This window comes from Alosa sapidissima, chromosome 4 (assembly GCF_018492685.1).
Source record: "Alosa sapidissima isolate fAloSap1 chromosome 4, fAloSap1.pri, whole genome shotgun sequence".
NCBI classification, from domain to species: Eukaryota; Metazoa; Chordata; class Actinopteri; order Clupeiformes; family Clupeidae; genus Alosa; species Alosa sapidissima.
In genome coordinates, this window is record NC_055960.1 from 782344 (window position 1) to 796055 (window position 13712).

Below are 13712 nucleotides of genomic sequence, written 5' to 3' on the forward strand. Positions count from 1 at the left end.
GTGAGTAAAGCCCTCCCTGATGAACTTAATGCTTTTTAGATAGATAGACAGATAGACAGATAGACAGATAGACAGATAGATAGATAGATAGATAGATAGATAGATAGATAGATAGATAGATAGATAGATACTTTATTGATCCCCAGGGGAAATTCAAGTATATGTCATATAAGTTTTATGCTCGCTTTGACATGAAAAACACAGACTTTCTTACACTAGCTGCAGAATGTGAAGCAAATGAGGATGCACCTTTCTGTGTCTCTGAGGTCGATGTGAGCAATGCCTTTAGGAGGGTTAATTGCAGAAAAGCTGCTGGACCGGATGGAATTTCTAACAGGGTTTTGAAATCCTGCGCTGCTCAGTTAGCTCCTGTGTTCACTTATATCTTTAACACATCATTGGCTCAAGAGACAGTTCCTACTTGCCTCAAGCAGTCTGTTATTGTTCCAGTACCGAAAAACAAAAGTCCATCATGTCTGAATGACTACCGCCCAGTAGCCCTGACGTCTACAGTGATGAAGTGTTTTGAGAAGCTTGTGAAAAACATTATCTGCTCATCCCTCCCTGCCTCCTTCGACCCCCTCCAATTTGCTTACAGAGCCAACAGGTCTACAGAGGATGCCATCTCAAACCTCATGCACACCACCTTAACTCACCTGGAGGAGAGGAATGGGAATTATGTGAGGATGCTTTTCAATGACTTTAGTTCAGCATTCAACACGATAGTACCTCTCACCTTGGTCACAAAGATGAAGGCCTTAGGACTGAACACCACCCTGTGTCACTGGATATTTGACTTTCTCACCAACCGTTCACAAGTGGTTAGAGTGGGGGGTCTGACATCTGACACATTAACCATCAGCACTGGTGCTCCCCAAGGCTGTGTTTTGAGTCCATTGCTGTACAACATCTACACACATGACTGCAAAGCCAACAGTAGTCATACCTCCATCATCAAGTTTGCAGATGACACAGTGATCTTGGGCCTGATTAGTAACAACAATGAACAGCTCTACTTGGATCAGGTTGATGAGGTGGCACAGTGGTGTCAATCTAACAGCTTGACACTGAATGTCAATAAAACCAAGGAAATGGTAGTGGATTACAGAAGGCAGCAGCAGAACTACAGTTACACCCCAATAATGATCAGTGGGCAACCTGTAGAGAGAGTCACAAGTTTTAAAGGCCGTGTTGCAGGGTTTATTTTCCAACGAATTTGCACAATTTGCTTGTTGGTAATAAACATTTAAACTGTTATCCATTGTATTTGATGTTGTTGGGTATCACAAAACGGAATATAATACGAAAAAGCAGGTACTATTTCACAGCAGTTTGAAGTGATTCTCCTTTCCCCCACAATGCATTGCATTACGTCACCTTGGGGAGGCTACAGACCAAAGCCCACCTTGAGACCCTTGAGAGTAACGAGAGAGGAGTAAAGAGAGACGAGTAAGGGAGTGTTCAGCAGTAGATAGCGCGGATTATAGATAAATAGATATAGATAGCCTAGATAGATATATAGACAGGTAGATAGATAGATCATGTCATCTGCTGGTCACGGGGTGAGCTCCTCAACCAGCGGCCAAAACGCACTCGCTTCCCTAGCGTTACAGCAGCTCTCCACCGCAGTTTCCATTGGGACAGCACAGCCCACACAAGCACCTGCCAAACTGCGGCGCCGACTTGCCCTTATTATCTCCCTCTTTGGTAAGCAGTACCCTGACGATGTCAATGACAATCAATCACGAGGAGTAGTTATCGAAAATATTCATGCTGAAGACACGACCAGCCTAATCGGCGGCGGCTAAGTTTGCAACAACAGGGGTGGCTCACAGGTGGGACTGGAAAGTTAGCCCATAGCTATCATGATGCTTTATATTCTGATCTTCTGACTAAGTTTACCCGGTAGCATACTTATCTGAACTAACGACATGATCACCATCACTAGATATAAAGAAAATGTTGACTTTCACTCGGTGCTGTTCACTGACAGTAACTTAGGCTAAACAAAAAAAGTGTCGTAATGTTATAAGCATAATGCATTGAACTGAATAGGCGCATTATGTAGCCTCATAACGAGACTTCTCAAATTCAGAAAATTGCATTAAACTAAAATCGGAAGACATTGTTATCTTTGTTAGACATATAGGGTAGTTGTCATATAAATGCTGTAACGAAAAAGAAGTGTAAATATACAAACTTTATGTTTAAAATGTAACCGCGACCATTTCCCATAGGAATGAATGTAAAACATACCCTCCAAAACGAGACCTCCCGAAATTCAGAAAAAAATACTAAATTGATATCAGGCAACGTTATTACCATTGGTAGATCATAGTGTAGCTGTGATAGAAATGCTGTGACGAAATTCGAAGTGTAAATATACAAACTTTATGTTGAAAGTGTAACCGCGATGTCCATTGGAATGCATTGAAATTAATGAAGTGCAGATCATGTAGCCCCCAAAGTGACGTCATCATCGAATTGCGTAAAAGAAACCCTGCTAATACTAAAAACGACAAAAACTGGCATTTAACACCATTTGGAGACATTTTTAAAAATGATATACATATATTGAGTGCTTTATGTACCCATTAATCAACAGTGGTGGTTAACCTGCAACACAGGCTTTAAATACCTTGGTGTCCACATTACTGAAGACTTAACATGGACTGTTAACACTCAATATGTTCTGAAGAAGTCCAGACAACGGCTCTACTTCCTTCGTCAGCTAAGGAAATTCAAAGTTTCTACATCCATCATGAAGGCCTTCTACACTTCAGTGGTTGAGAGTGTTCTAACTGGTAGAATCATCACCTGGTATGGGAACTCCACAGTTAGAGATTGTAGTACTCTGCAGAGAGTAGTGCGCTCAGCTGAACGTACTATAAGAACTCAACTCCCTGCTCTACAAGATATCTATTCCAGAAGAGTACTCCTAAGAGCCCAAAAGATTCTGAGGGACTCTTCTCATCCTGACAACAATGGATTATTCCTACCGCTGAAATCAAGAAGACGCCTATGTAGTCACAAAGCCAGAACTGAGAGACTCAGGAGAAGTTTTTATCCCCAGGCCATCCGAACTCTGAACTCACACTATACTGACTTTGCACACATTCACTCCTCAGCACTCTCAAACATTTCCCAACTCTGAACTCACACTAGACTGACTTTGCACTCATTCACTCCTCAGCACTCATGACCCCCCCCCCCCCCACACACACACACACCTACATGACTTTTAGCACTTTTACATCCCTCTCCCTATGCTACAGACCTTTTATTTATTTTCTTATTTCATCACACGTCAAAACACACCCACACACGCACACACACACACACACACATATCTGACTTTCTCCAACTTTTGCACATCTCCATAGAACTTTTTATTTATTATTTTTGATTTCTCCTCCATCTATCTACCCATGTCCTTGATTGCCTAGCCTTTCTGCCCCCTCCCCCACCACCTACCCCCATCCCCAACACACACACAAAAACACACACACTTACATCATCACTGTCATCACCTCACATACATACAGCACACTGCTTGCTACAGTAAGCCTCCTCTACATACTTGCTGCACACTGCCCCCCCCCCCCTCCCTACATACACAATACATTGTCTTCAGGATCTTCTCCAACACACATCCTCTACATACTTACAGCACACTGCCCCCACCTACCCACACACACACTACACACACACACACACAGTCACTGCTCCACTCCCCTCCCGCCCACACACACATCTTCACTGTGATCACTCACATACATCATACATACAGTACTCTGCTTGCAATAGTAAGTCCCTTCACCATACTTGCAGTACACTGCCCCCCCCCCCCCCCCCCCCTCTCCCCTACATACACAGCACATTGTCTTTTGAGGAAGCTTCTCCAACACACATGTTGCACACTGCCCTCTCCCCACATATACAGCACACTATCCCATCTCCCTTGTCATCCCCCCAACACACACACCAAGACCCCTGGCAGTTGGGTTAGCCCCTTGAGCCGTGGATCTGCCCAAGGTTTCTTCCTTGGTAAGGGAGTTTTTCCTTGCCCCTGTTGCTCTTGGGTGCTCCTTGTTGGTGCCCCCCCCCCCATCCCAATCCTCCCCCACCTTTCTTATGCAGCCCTTGCCACTTAATCTACTAAACCCAGGGTTCCTACACATTTTCCATTTCAAAATTCCATACTTTTTCCAAATTTTCAAACTTCTCGGTAGATTTTTCTGACCATATTCTAGACATTGTCAATGGAGCGTTCTATTAGCATTTGAAGAGCTGTATAATAATGTTTATTATTAACTTGCTAGCCCTCAGAAAACACTTGCCCATTGTTGGATACTTTTCGTTGGGGAAGAGCTGTGTTGGAAGATGCACTCACATTTTTAGTTCTTTGTAGATACAGCATAGCCTACATATGTTGGAGACTAGCACACTGCTGGCAGAGGCCTCACCGTAAACAGTATTATTTGTTTGCAATAACAGTTTATCAGATAATGCAGTATCCATGTCTTGGTAACTTTTATAAAATCAAAAAAGTCTACCAGTTTTTTAGCCGAAAATAGCAAAGCTACGCAAACATACCAGTGCACAATGGTATAGGGCACGTGGGTAACACTTTATTTTAATGTGTCGCTGTTACAGTGTACCTACCTAATTAGGTACAGTGGTACAACCTGTGTAACAACATGTACTATCAGGTACTATCATTGTACTTGCATTATGTATTTGTGGGTACCTACATATAGTTGTTACATTGTAATACTTAGTGCTTTTACAAAACGTTGCCAATTTGCCTACATTTTCATCAGAGGCAAAGAGCTGACCTGAGACCTGCTGGATGGGGTAAATCTGGTCATGATAGATTTGATATACAAAGCATTCTTAGCTCCAGTCAAGGCCTCATTGTCTTCAGTACATGTAACAGCTGTGCTGCTACAACCTTGTTACTCTTTGATACAGTGGAATAAACCTATTAAGTGTACCAGTTAATTACTTACATGCACATATGACATGTATGTTATGTCTTCGATGTCTTGGAACAGGTCTACTAATTCACTACATAGTACATATATCAACTGTGTTGGTACACACTTATTGCTCTTTGATACAGTGGCATAAACCCATTAAAATGAAGTGTACCAGTTAAGTACTTACAATGACATATTACATGTACGTTGTGTCATTGGTGTCTTGGAACATGTCTGCCATTACCCTACATACTGTAGTACATGTATCAACTGTGTTGGTACACATTTATTACTCTTTTGATACAGTGGAATAAACCCATTAAAATAAAGTGTACCAGTTAAGTACTTACATCTACATATATACATCCTGTCAATGATGTTATGCATCCTGTAATTGATGTGTTGAAACGTGTCTGCTGTTACACCACACAGTACATGTGAATTAGTAGACCTGTTCCAAGACAAGACCTGTTCCAGTTTATTCCACTGTATCAAAGAGTAACAAGGTTGTAGCAGCACAGCTGTTATATGTACACTGAAGACAATGAGGCCTTGACTGGAGCTAAGCATGCTTTGTATATCAAATCTATCATGACCCGATTTACCCCATCCAGCAGGTCTCAGGTCAGCTCTTTGCCTCTGATGAAAATTTAGGCAAATTGGCAAAGTTTTGTAAAAGCACTCAGTATTACAATGTAACAACTATATGTAGGTACTCACAAATACATTATGCAAGTACAATGATAGTACCTGATAGTACATGTTGTTACACAGGTTGTACCACTGTACCTAATTAGGTAAGTACACTGTAACAGCGACACATTAAAATAAAGTGTTACCGGCACGTGCATAGAACAGGGGTTTTCGATTTGGTTTTAGTACCAGAGTCCCCTTGTGGGAGAGATTTTTTTTCTGAGGACCCCCATTCAATTGTATCTTGATGTGGACTGACAGTTAAGCTACACAATACTTAGTTCCTACTCAATAGGAATGGTTCATTATGACCTGAGTGAAGTGATTAGTACTGTAGATGCAATAGTCTGGTAACACAAATATTTCTCCATATCCTTGTTTCTTTTTTCCATACTTATCCAGACCTGGAAATTACTAAAGTCAAATTCCATACTTTTCCAGGTTTTCCATACTGCGTAGGAACCCTGTAAACCCCTCTTCTACTGCACTTTTTACCCCCCGCCCCCCCCACCATAAATGCACAAATAGGCTACACCAGACATAATTTCTCTGCATTTCTTACTTCCAGTAACTATATGCATGTGACAATAAACTTCCTTGTATCCTTGTATGTTTTGTTTGTTGTGTCCCTTTCTTTTGGAGCACATTGGGTCTGTGCTTGTCACATGAAATGTACTATATAAATAAAGTTTATTTGATTTGATCAGTTAACATTGAGTGAACTCACCTGAAAGACAACATACTGTTATGAATAGTTCAGTTCATCACGTGATCGGATATAGTCTCATGTTCTCCTTTAACGAATAGAGGATATATTCATAACCATTGCATTTTCAATCATTTACATGTTTAAAAAACCTGTAAATGTACAACATTTTGTAATCAACACTTTTAACTGTACCACACACTTTTTGCTTGTTTCTTTCTTGACTTGGACTTAATAAATGGATCAAAATTTTTTTTTTTCGGCAGCCATTTCTTTTGTTATTATTTATGACTAAACAGTGACATTTATAGCTTGCTATACAGCAGAAATGGATTCAGCACCTAAACATCTTATAGAAACAACCCAAGAAGTACTTATCCTTATACTTATTCTCAACAATGACTACCACACTTTTTCCAGGGCTATTTCTGACCTAATGCTACCACTGCTACGGAAGGTATATTGTGACCCTTCAAGAGGATCTTTTAAAAGAAGTAGATGTGACCCAAGGGGAAAAACTGATTGTATGAGATAGTGAGGCAGAAACACAGACTGATAATCCGTAGGTGTGCTAGAAAGTCTTACCGAGGCTCTGCCACATGCTGAAGAGCTCATAGGCCATCATAACCCTCATGTCTCCATACCTGCAAGACAATTGAAGCAAACCTAAGATACAGACAGACATCCAGTAACTTTGCCTTCATAATGCCATCACAAATAGCTCTGATTGAATGTAATATAATGGTGGTGCACCTGCAAACATGAATAAAACACACAGAAGTTTGAACAGAACTAACTGTGGGTTAAGACTAACACTAAATTCCCAAGTGTTCTTAATCCCAGTAACACTATCAGAAGTATTGTGAATGGACTCATATTACTATCTTCAATGACCAGACTGTTTGTCTTTGTTTAGCAAGCTATTATAGCCTTATACCATCACAGCTAGGGGTGACACGATTCTCCAAATCCTCGATTCAATTTGATTTTCAATCTTTTTTTAATATTACTATATAATATACTATATAATGCATTCCTTATATGTTATTTACTCTTGTTTGGCCTTTTCCTTTTCTATTTTTGGGGACTTTCATTTTGAAACCGCTTTTTTATTTTGAAACCGTTCCAACCGCGAGGTTGTAATAGGGAGGGAAAGTAATCTCATCGCCACCTACTGGTTGCGTTCCTAGAGTTTAGCGGAGTGGATGGGATGGGAAATGTTAGGCACTGGGGTCACCTCTATTGCTTCTAGTGGTCATACCTTATTTTTAGGATTAGTTGAATTGTTTTGAGTTTTTGTCTTAACATGGTGATAACGAACTACAGTTGCATGTGGCGCTTAATCTCTAACTGATCAATACAGCAATTTGCTTAACTGGCTTAACATATTTTTGTAATAACGGAGCGTGATGTAAACAACGTGGCGATTACCTTTATGTCTGGATAACTGGTGTTGTGCTTCTACTCACATGAAGAGCTGGCAGTAAGTGTTAAGTGTCAATGCTAACCAGGCTAATAAACAAACCATGCTACCGTGAGTAACGTCGAAGGGTAAAGTCACGTGATGTCTTTTGTAGTCCGTTTATGAAACAAAAGGAGCAATTTTGATTTTTTAAAATAAGGCAAAATAGGGCCTGACATTATTACTTTATACACACTGAAAAATATTGTTGGTGGATAACTTCGCTGATTTGGCTTCACAATATTTTTTTAAAAGTAGGTCTATGGGACTTAACATTGGAGCTGCTCTTCGATAGGAACGCAACCACTTGGGGCGCTGGTTTTCACTTTCCCTCCCTATATAAACAGAACTAACATTAAACAGAGACGTGAACATAGTGAAATGAAACAACACAGAATGTTAATTTCATTGTTTCAGCACACACCGAAGAGACCCAAGGTTAGTGTTCATGGAATATGTACTTATCAATGTGCATTTTAAGCCTTAAAGTAATTTTGGACTGTAACTAGATCATCTTTTCACTTGCTAAGTTGAGTAGGCTAAGTTAGTGTTAATTGATGTGAATGAACGACAAAATACTTCCACACCGGTGATTTCAGATAAGAGGGCCTTCGATTTCAGTAGTTTGATGTGTATATTTTAACTGGCTGCAACCTAAAATTAGAGGAGTGTTGACACCGCAGTTCAGCACGTGCGTGTGCATTTGTGCGTCTTGGCATACATGCTGGACATGACATTGGGGGTGTGGCTGCATCGTCGATTCTACTTTTGAGTTCGAAGTTCGAGATTGAGATGTAATTTTGAAATCATATAAAATCGAAATCGTGACACCCCTAATCACAGCACATATACTTTTAAGATGCACCTTAATTTACCCACACAATAATGTACATTTCTTTGAATGACACACTGACTATGTAAAGTTAATGTCTTTGCTAATGTCAAATGTTAGCTACCTGACGAATCTGTCCTCAACATTGGGATATTGGGGATGAACTTAGTTGATGACAAACATGAGGCAGCTGGATAAATGTAATTCTAATGGTAACCACAATGATAACTAGATACTGTACCTATTAATGTATGAATAATCGGGGTGCTGCTACACCGAAAATGTAAAAGTGGCAGGGGGCATCTTCTATGCTAATTTCGTCAGTCTCATGCAGTCATGCTGGCTGCAGCTGGCTCAACTTACCCCAGCTCTGGTGGCTCATCTTACCTCACAATCACCATATTGAAAGAAAATGATTCTCACAACAAGGTAAGGTAACATTCACGTTTTCTCTAAATCATCCTAACCCTGGACAGGAATGAAATCTACTTGGAGAGCAAACAATCATATTTTTACAAATATATTTTTTACCACATTTGCCATGTGCTGTACCTTTCCACATATTTTAAAGAATGATCCCCTCTTCCTTAATATGCTGTCACATGAAGAAAACTCTTTACGGTTTTCTAGAAAAAGGGGTGTCTCATCTTACCCCTATGCTCATCTTACCCCGTTCTCCCCTACTGACTGCATTGATTGGTATGTTTAGATGAAATCTTACTTGTCCAGGACTTTCTTCCTTTTGGCAGAGCTCAAATTTTCAAGTTGTAGACTGGGCTGATTAATGTAGAGCACTGACAAGCTGAAGTATGAGTTCCACACCTGATAACATGCACACACACACACACACACACACACACACACATATATACATACATACATAAGATACACAATATACACAATAAAGAGTGTATAGTTTAATGGTCAGCAAACAAACATGATTTTGTAGACAACCCCTAACTGATTTGAATGTACTGGCAGTTCCCTGATAGCCGAGCATGTGCAAGATGGTTATGACAATCAATCAATCAATCAATTGAGACTGTTGTTACAATTTTCTTTCAAACAGTTAGCTTCCCCCAAAAATATTTCTAATTAGGTGAGTCACTAGCTTCAAAAACTATTCTGAAGTTCAGTTTATCGTGGCCAAGTAAGTTAAATCCCAGTAAAATAGCACACATTGCGCACACGCAGTGTAGGCTACATGCATTCTCTCTCCTGCTGATTTGCGTTCAGTAGCCAAGTGCGTAATATTGCTTGTTGAAAAGTTAGTTGAAAAAATAAATGTGTTTATTGTAGCCTACAGAAAATAAATAGCCTACTATCATACTGTCAGTTAATTGGCTACAGTGCAGTGAAGAGATTGGAGAGTAAAGTTATAGGGCAACTTTTTTATGAAAAAAAGTTTTATGAAAATAATTTACGAACCAGAACATAAAGACCATGAAGCTTCTATTTCTTGCAGCTGTTAAAATACCCGCTAGATAGTTTAAATACCCACCAACATTCGTTTTTGCAGTAGGCTACAGATTATTTATGAAAGTTATTTGTCTACTAGGCCTATCTGATTTATCAAACGAGTGCTTTCTCATTTGTCCTCCGCAAACTACAGGTGTTTCGGTAGAGAGCCATTGAATAAGCGATGCCAAGCAATTTCAGTAACACTTTTTGTGACATTCAGCAAATATCTCCTCATTTAATGTAAGTTCCTTTGGACAATAGACAATGTCCTCCATCTCAGTTGCATTAGTTTTCTAATTTTGAAGGTTCTAAAATATGACGATATGCTTCACTGAATCCTTCTCGTTTTCTTTCATTTGTCCAGCTAACTTTTCCATTGAAACTAGCCATTTATGATGGATTACACAGTCGACATTCTGAAATGTCCTGCACAATCAAGGCCAAATTAAGTTATCACGCAGCCACTGTGTCAGCAGCATGAGTGCTGACGGTGACAGTGCGTTTCTAATGTCAGATTATTATGTAGGCTAGCCTACTAGACTGTTCTCACATTGCAGCACTTTACTTATATGAAGTAGCATTAATCAATATGAGGGGCAGAGGGGGATAAATGTTGTCCCCCCCCCCCCCCCCCCCGGTGATAAAAATAATTAAGCAGAGGGGAGGATATCAAGACCAGAGGGGGGGAAATCCCCCCCATCCCCCCCTACAAATCGCACCCTGTTTATTTGTAGGACTATTCCATATCAATTCAACACATACACATTGGGTTTGACAACAGGGTCTCAGATCAGGGTATTTTTTGTCAAAACAGCCCCCCATATTTTATAAGAATAATATGAAAATGTCAGACTGATGTCTTCTTTTGTTCTTACGCTGAGATATGCCAGTATTTCAATTATGGATAGACTCTGAGTAGATATGTCAGTATTTTATCCAAATATCCCTCTCCTTTCTCAATGAAAGATGTGCACACTGGGGTAGTAACATGTGTAGATTTCTAACCTCATATTGCAATTACTGTCCTACCCACCATTGATGTCTGGTAGAACCCGGTTCTTAAGTGATTTTCTCAGGGGATTTTGAATGCAGAGCACTCACAATCTCAAAACTTTGCAGAAGTCCATGAGAGAAGGTACAATATTTGCTAAACCAGTTTTGATGGTTAGTTGTGTTATTCAAAACATATAAGCTCTTACAGTTGCCCTAAATTGTGATTTTCTTGTCAAAACAATAGTTTTATTACTGTGTTGGAAGGACAGTATGAAAAATGTTAAATCCAACTTTTTTCTTTTACCATTCCATCAGGACATGTCTGAACTTGGAAAAAAAAGAAGAAAAAAATAACTAAGGGAGCCAAAATTATCAAATTTATTATCATTCTGGAAGGACAACATTTTTCTGTTTGTGGCAACTGTATGTCACCATGTAGACAGCTTAAAAGCATTGGATCTAACTTTCCAGTTATAGTGGGATTTTGGTCTTACTAACCTTAATTGCCCTCAATTAAAAAATAATTTAGAAAAATACAATTTTCACTTCCTCCCGCAATTTCTTTGCAACAAACAGCTAAAAAACACTGCAACTTCCATCGCAATTTTTTAGAAAAGTTATCGCGAAATCAGGCATTTTAGATCGCAACAATCTTAAAAAATCCTCGCGAAATCCTAGAGGGACTGACAAGCGTAATGTTAATCAGCCCCCCATCAATGTCCAAATCTTCCCCAAATGGTCTCAAGTTACTTTGCAGTGTTTCACTGTCCTGCATGGCTGGGTCAGTAGCTATCTGCTCCGGATTGCCAGGTTGCCACTAATCAGAGACTGATTCAGTGTAGTCCACGTGAGATGGGATGACCAACGCCATCTTCTGTCAGCCTGGAAGGATACTTAAACCCTAACTATTTCCTTGTCTACTGTAGTTAGAGAAGCTGGTGGATCTTCAGGTGAAGTCATGCTGTCTCTCCTTTGATGCATATTATTGTAAATAAAACTCATCAGCTTTCATTGACTTCATCCACAAAACCAAGAAAGCTATTCAACCCAATGAGCAATATTGCCTTGTCTCCAACATGTCAGCCTCACTCACCTTAAAATCGAAGTCAGAATCTGTAAAGTTCTTGTGCAGAGCCGGGGAGAGATGCTGAGTTGTTGTTACAATAATGCTAAAGGACAGAAAAAGGCACAGTGAAGATAAACAAAAACATGGTTCAGTGAGTATAATACACTGTTTTATATTTCCTATCTACAGTACCCTCCAGAATTATTGGCACCTCTGCTAAAGTTGACTAAAAACCAGTAATCTGTTGGTGATTTATTGTAATCTCACAATGAAAAAAAAAATCCAACCTTAAAGGGAAGCGAATTTATTTTGAGAAAAAGGAAAATCTCATAAAGAAATAAATATTTTTTTAACAAAAACACGTTTCTCACAATTCAAGATTCAAGATTTCTTTTATTACAATTCATTTTAGGTTTATAATAGAGTAAAATTCGTTGTGTTTTTTTCTCCTCAAAAAATAAATAAATGAAAGGGTGTGTGTGTGTGTAGGAAAAAAAAAAAAGAGGGGGGGAAAGAAAAAAAAGTGCCTTGTTGTCTTCAGCATGAGTTTAGCAATCTAATTGCTTGGTGAAAGAAACTACTTTGGAGTCTGGTGGTACGAGCTTTCAAGCTTCTATATCGTTTGCCAGATGGTAATAGCTCAAATAGTTCATGGTTGGGATGACTAGGATCATTCAAGATTTGTTTTGCCTTCCTAATGCATCTTCCCTCAAATAACTCCAGTATGGGGGGTAGGTCACAGCCGCATATGGTCTGTGCTGTACGCACAACTCTCTGATGGGCTTTTCTATTGTATTCCATACCAGCAGTTCCCATACCATGCGATTATGGTCCCAGTCAAGATGCTCTCAATGGTGCCTCTGTAAAAAGACCTCAGGATCTTGGGTCGCATACCAAACTTTCTCAATCGTCTGAGCTGGTACAGACGTTGTTGGCCTTTTTTTACAGTGTGCTGAGTGTGACTGTCCCAGGTGAGGTCTGAGATGGTAACGCCCAGGAACTTAAAGTCTCTCACCCTCTCCACTGTCTCACCATTGATGTTAATGGCTTCAAACTGTTGTTCTTTCCGCCTGTAGTTAACTATCAATTTCTTTGTCCTGGACACATTCAGAGACACTCTGAATTGACATTGGCACTCATACAGAACTCTGCGGCTAGACTTTTAACTAAGACTAAGAAGAGAGAACACATCACCCCTGTGTTGGCTGAACTGCACTGGCTCCCTATTTCCTATAGAATTGATTTTAAGGTTATGTTAATTACTTTCAAAGCTCTGAATGGCATAGCACCTTCATATATCTCTGAGCTTTTAATATCTTATCAACCACAAAGGAAACTTAGATCATCCAATTCTAATCTTTTAATCGTACCCAAAGTGCTCCACAAACAAAGTGGAGAAGCTGCTTTTATCCATTATGCCCCCAAACTATGGAACACCCTGCCTCTGTACATCAAGCAGGTGAGTTCAGTAAATATTTTGTAAAAAGATCTGAAAACATACCTGTACAGGAAAGCTT

General features: G+C 39.7%; 1 protein-coding gene across 1 annotated transcript in view; it reads right to left on the bottom strand.

The window, feature by feature from the left end:
- Positions 1–13712, bottom strand: part of dock3 (dedicator of cytokinesis 3) — a 576384-nt gene that overhangs the window by 246250 nt on the left and 316422 nt on the right. The window contains exons 31-33 of the mRNA XM_042088883.1: positions 12223–12298; positions 9397–9497; positions 6967–7025 (exon numbers count right to left, since the gene is read on the bottom strand). Coding sequence (XP_041944817.1) covers positions 6967–7025; positions 9397–9497; positions 12223–12298 — 236 coding nt within the window. The remainder of the gene's footprint in view (positions 1–6966; positions 7026–9396; positions 9498–12222; positions 12299–13712) is intronic.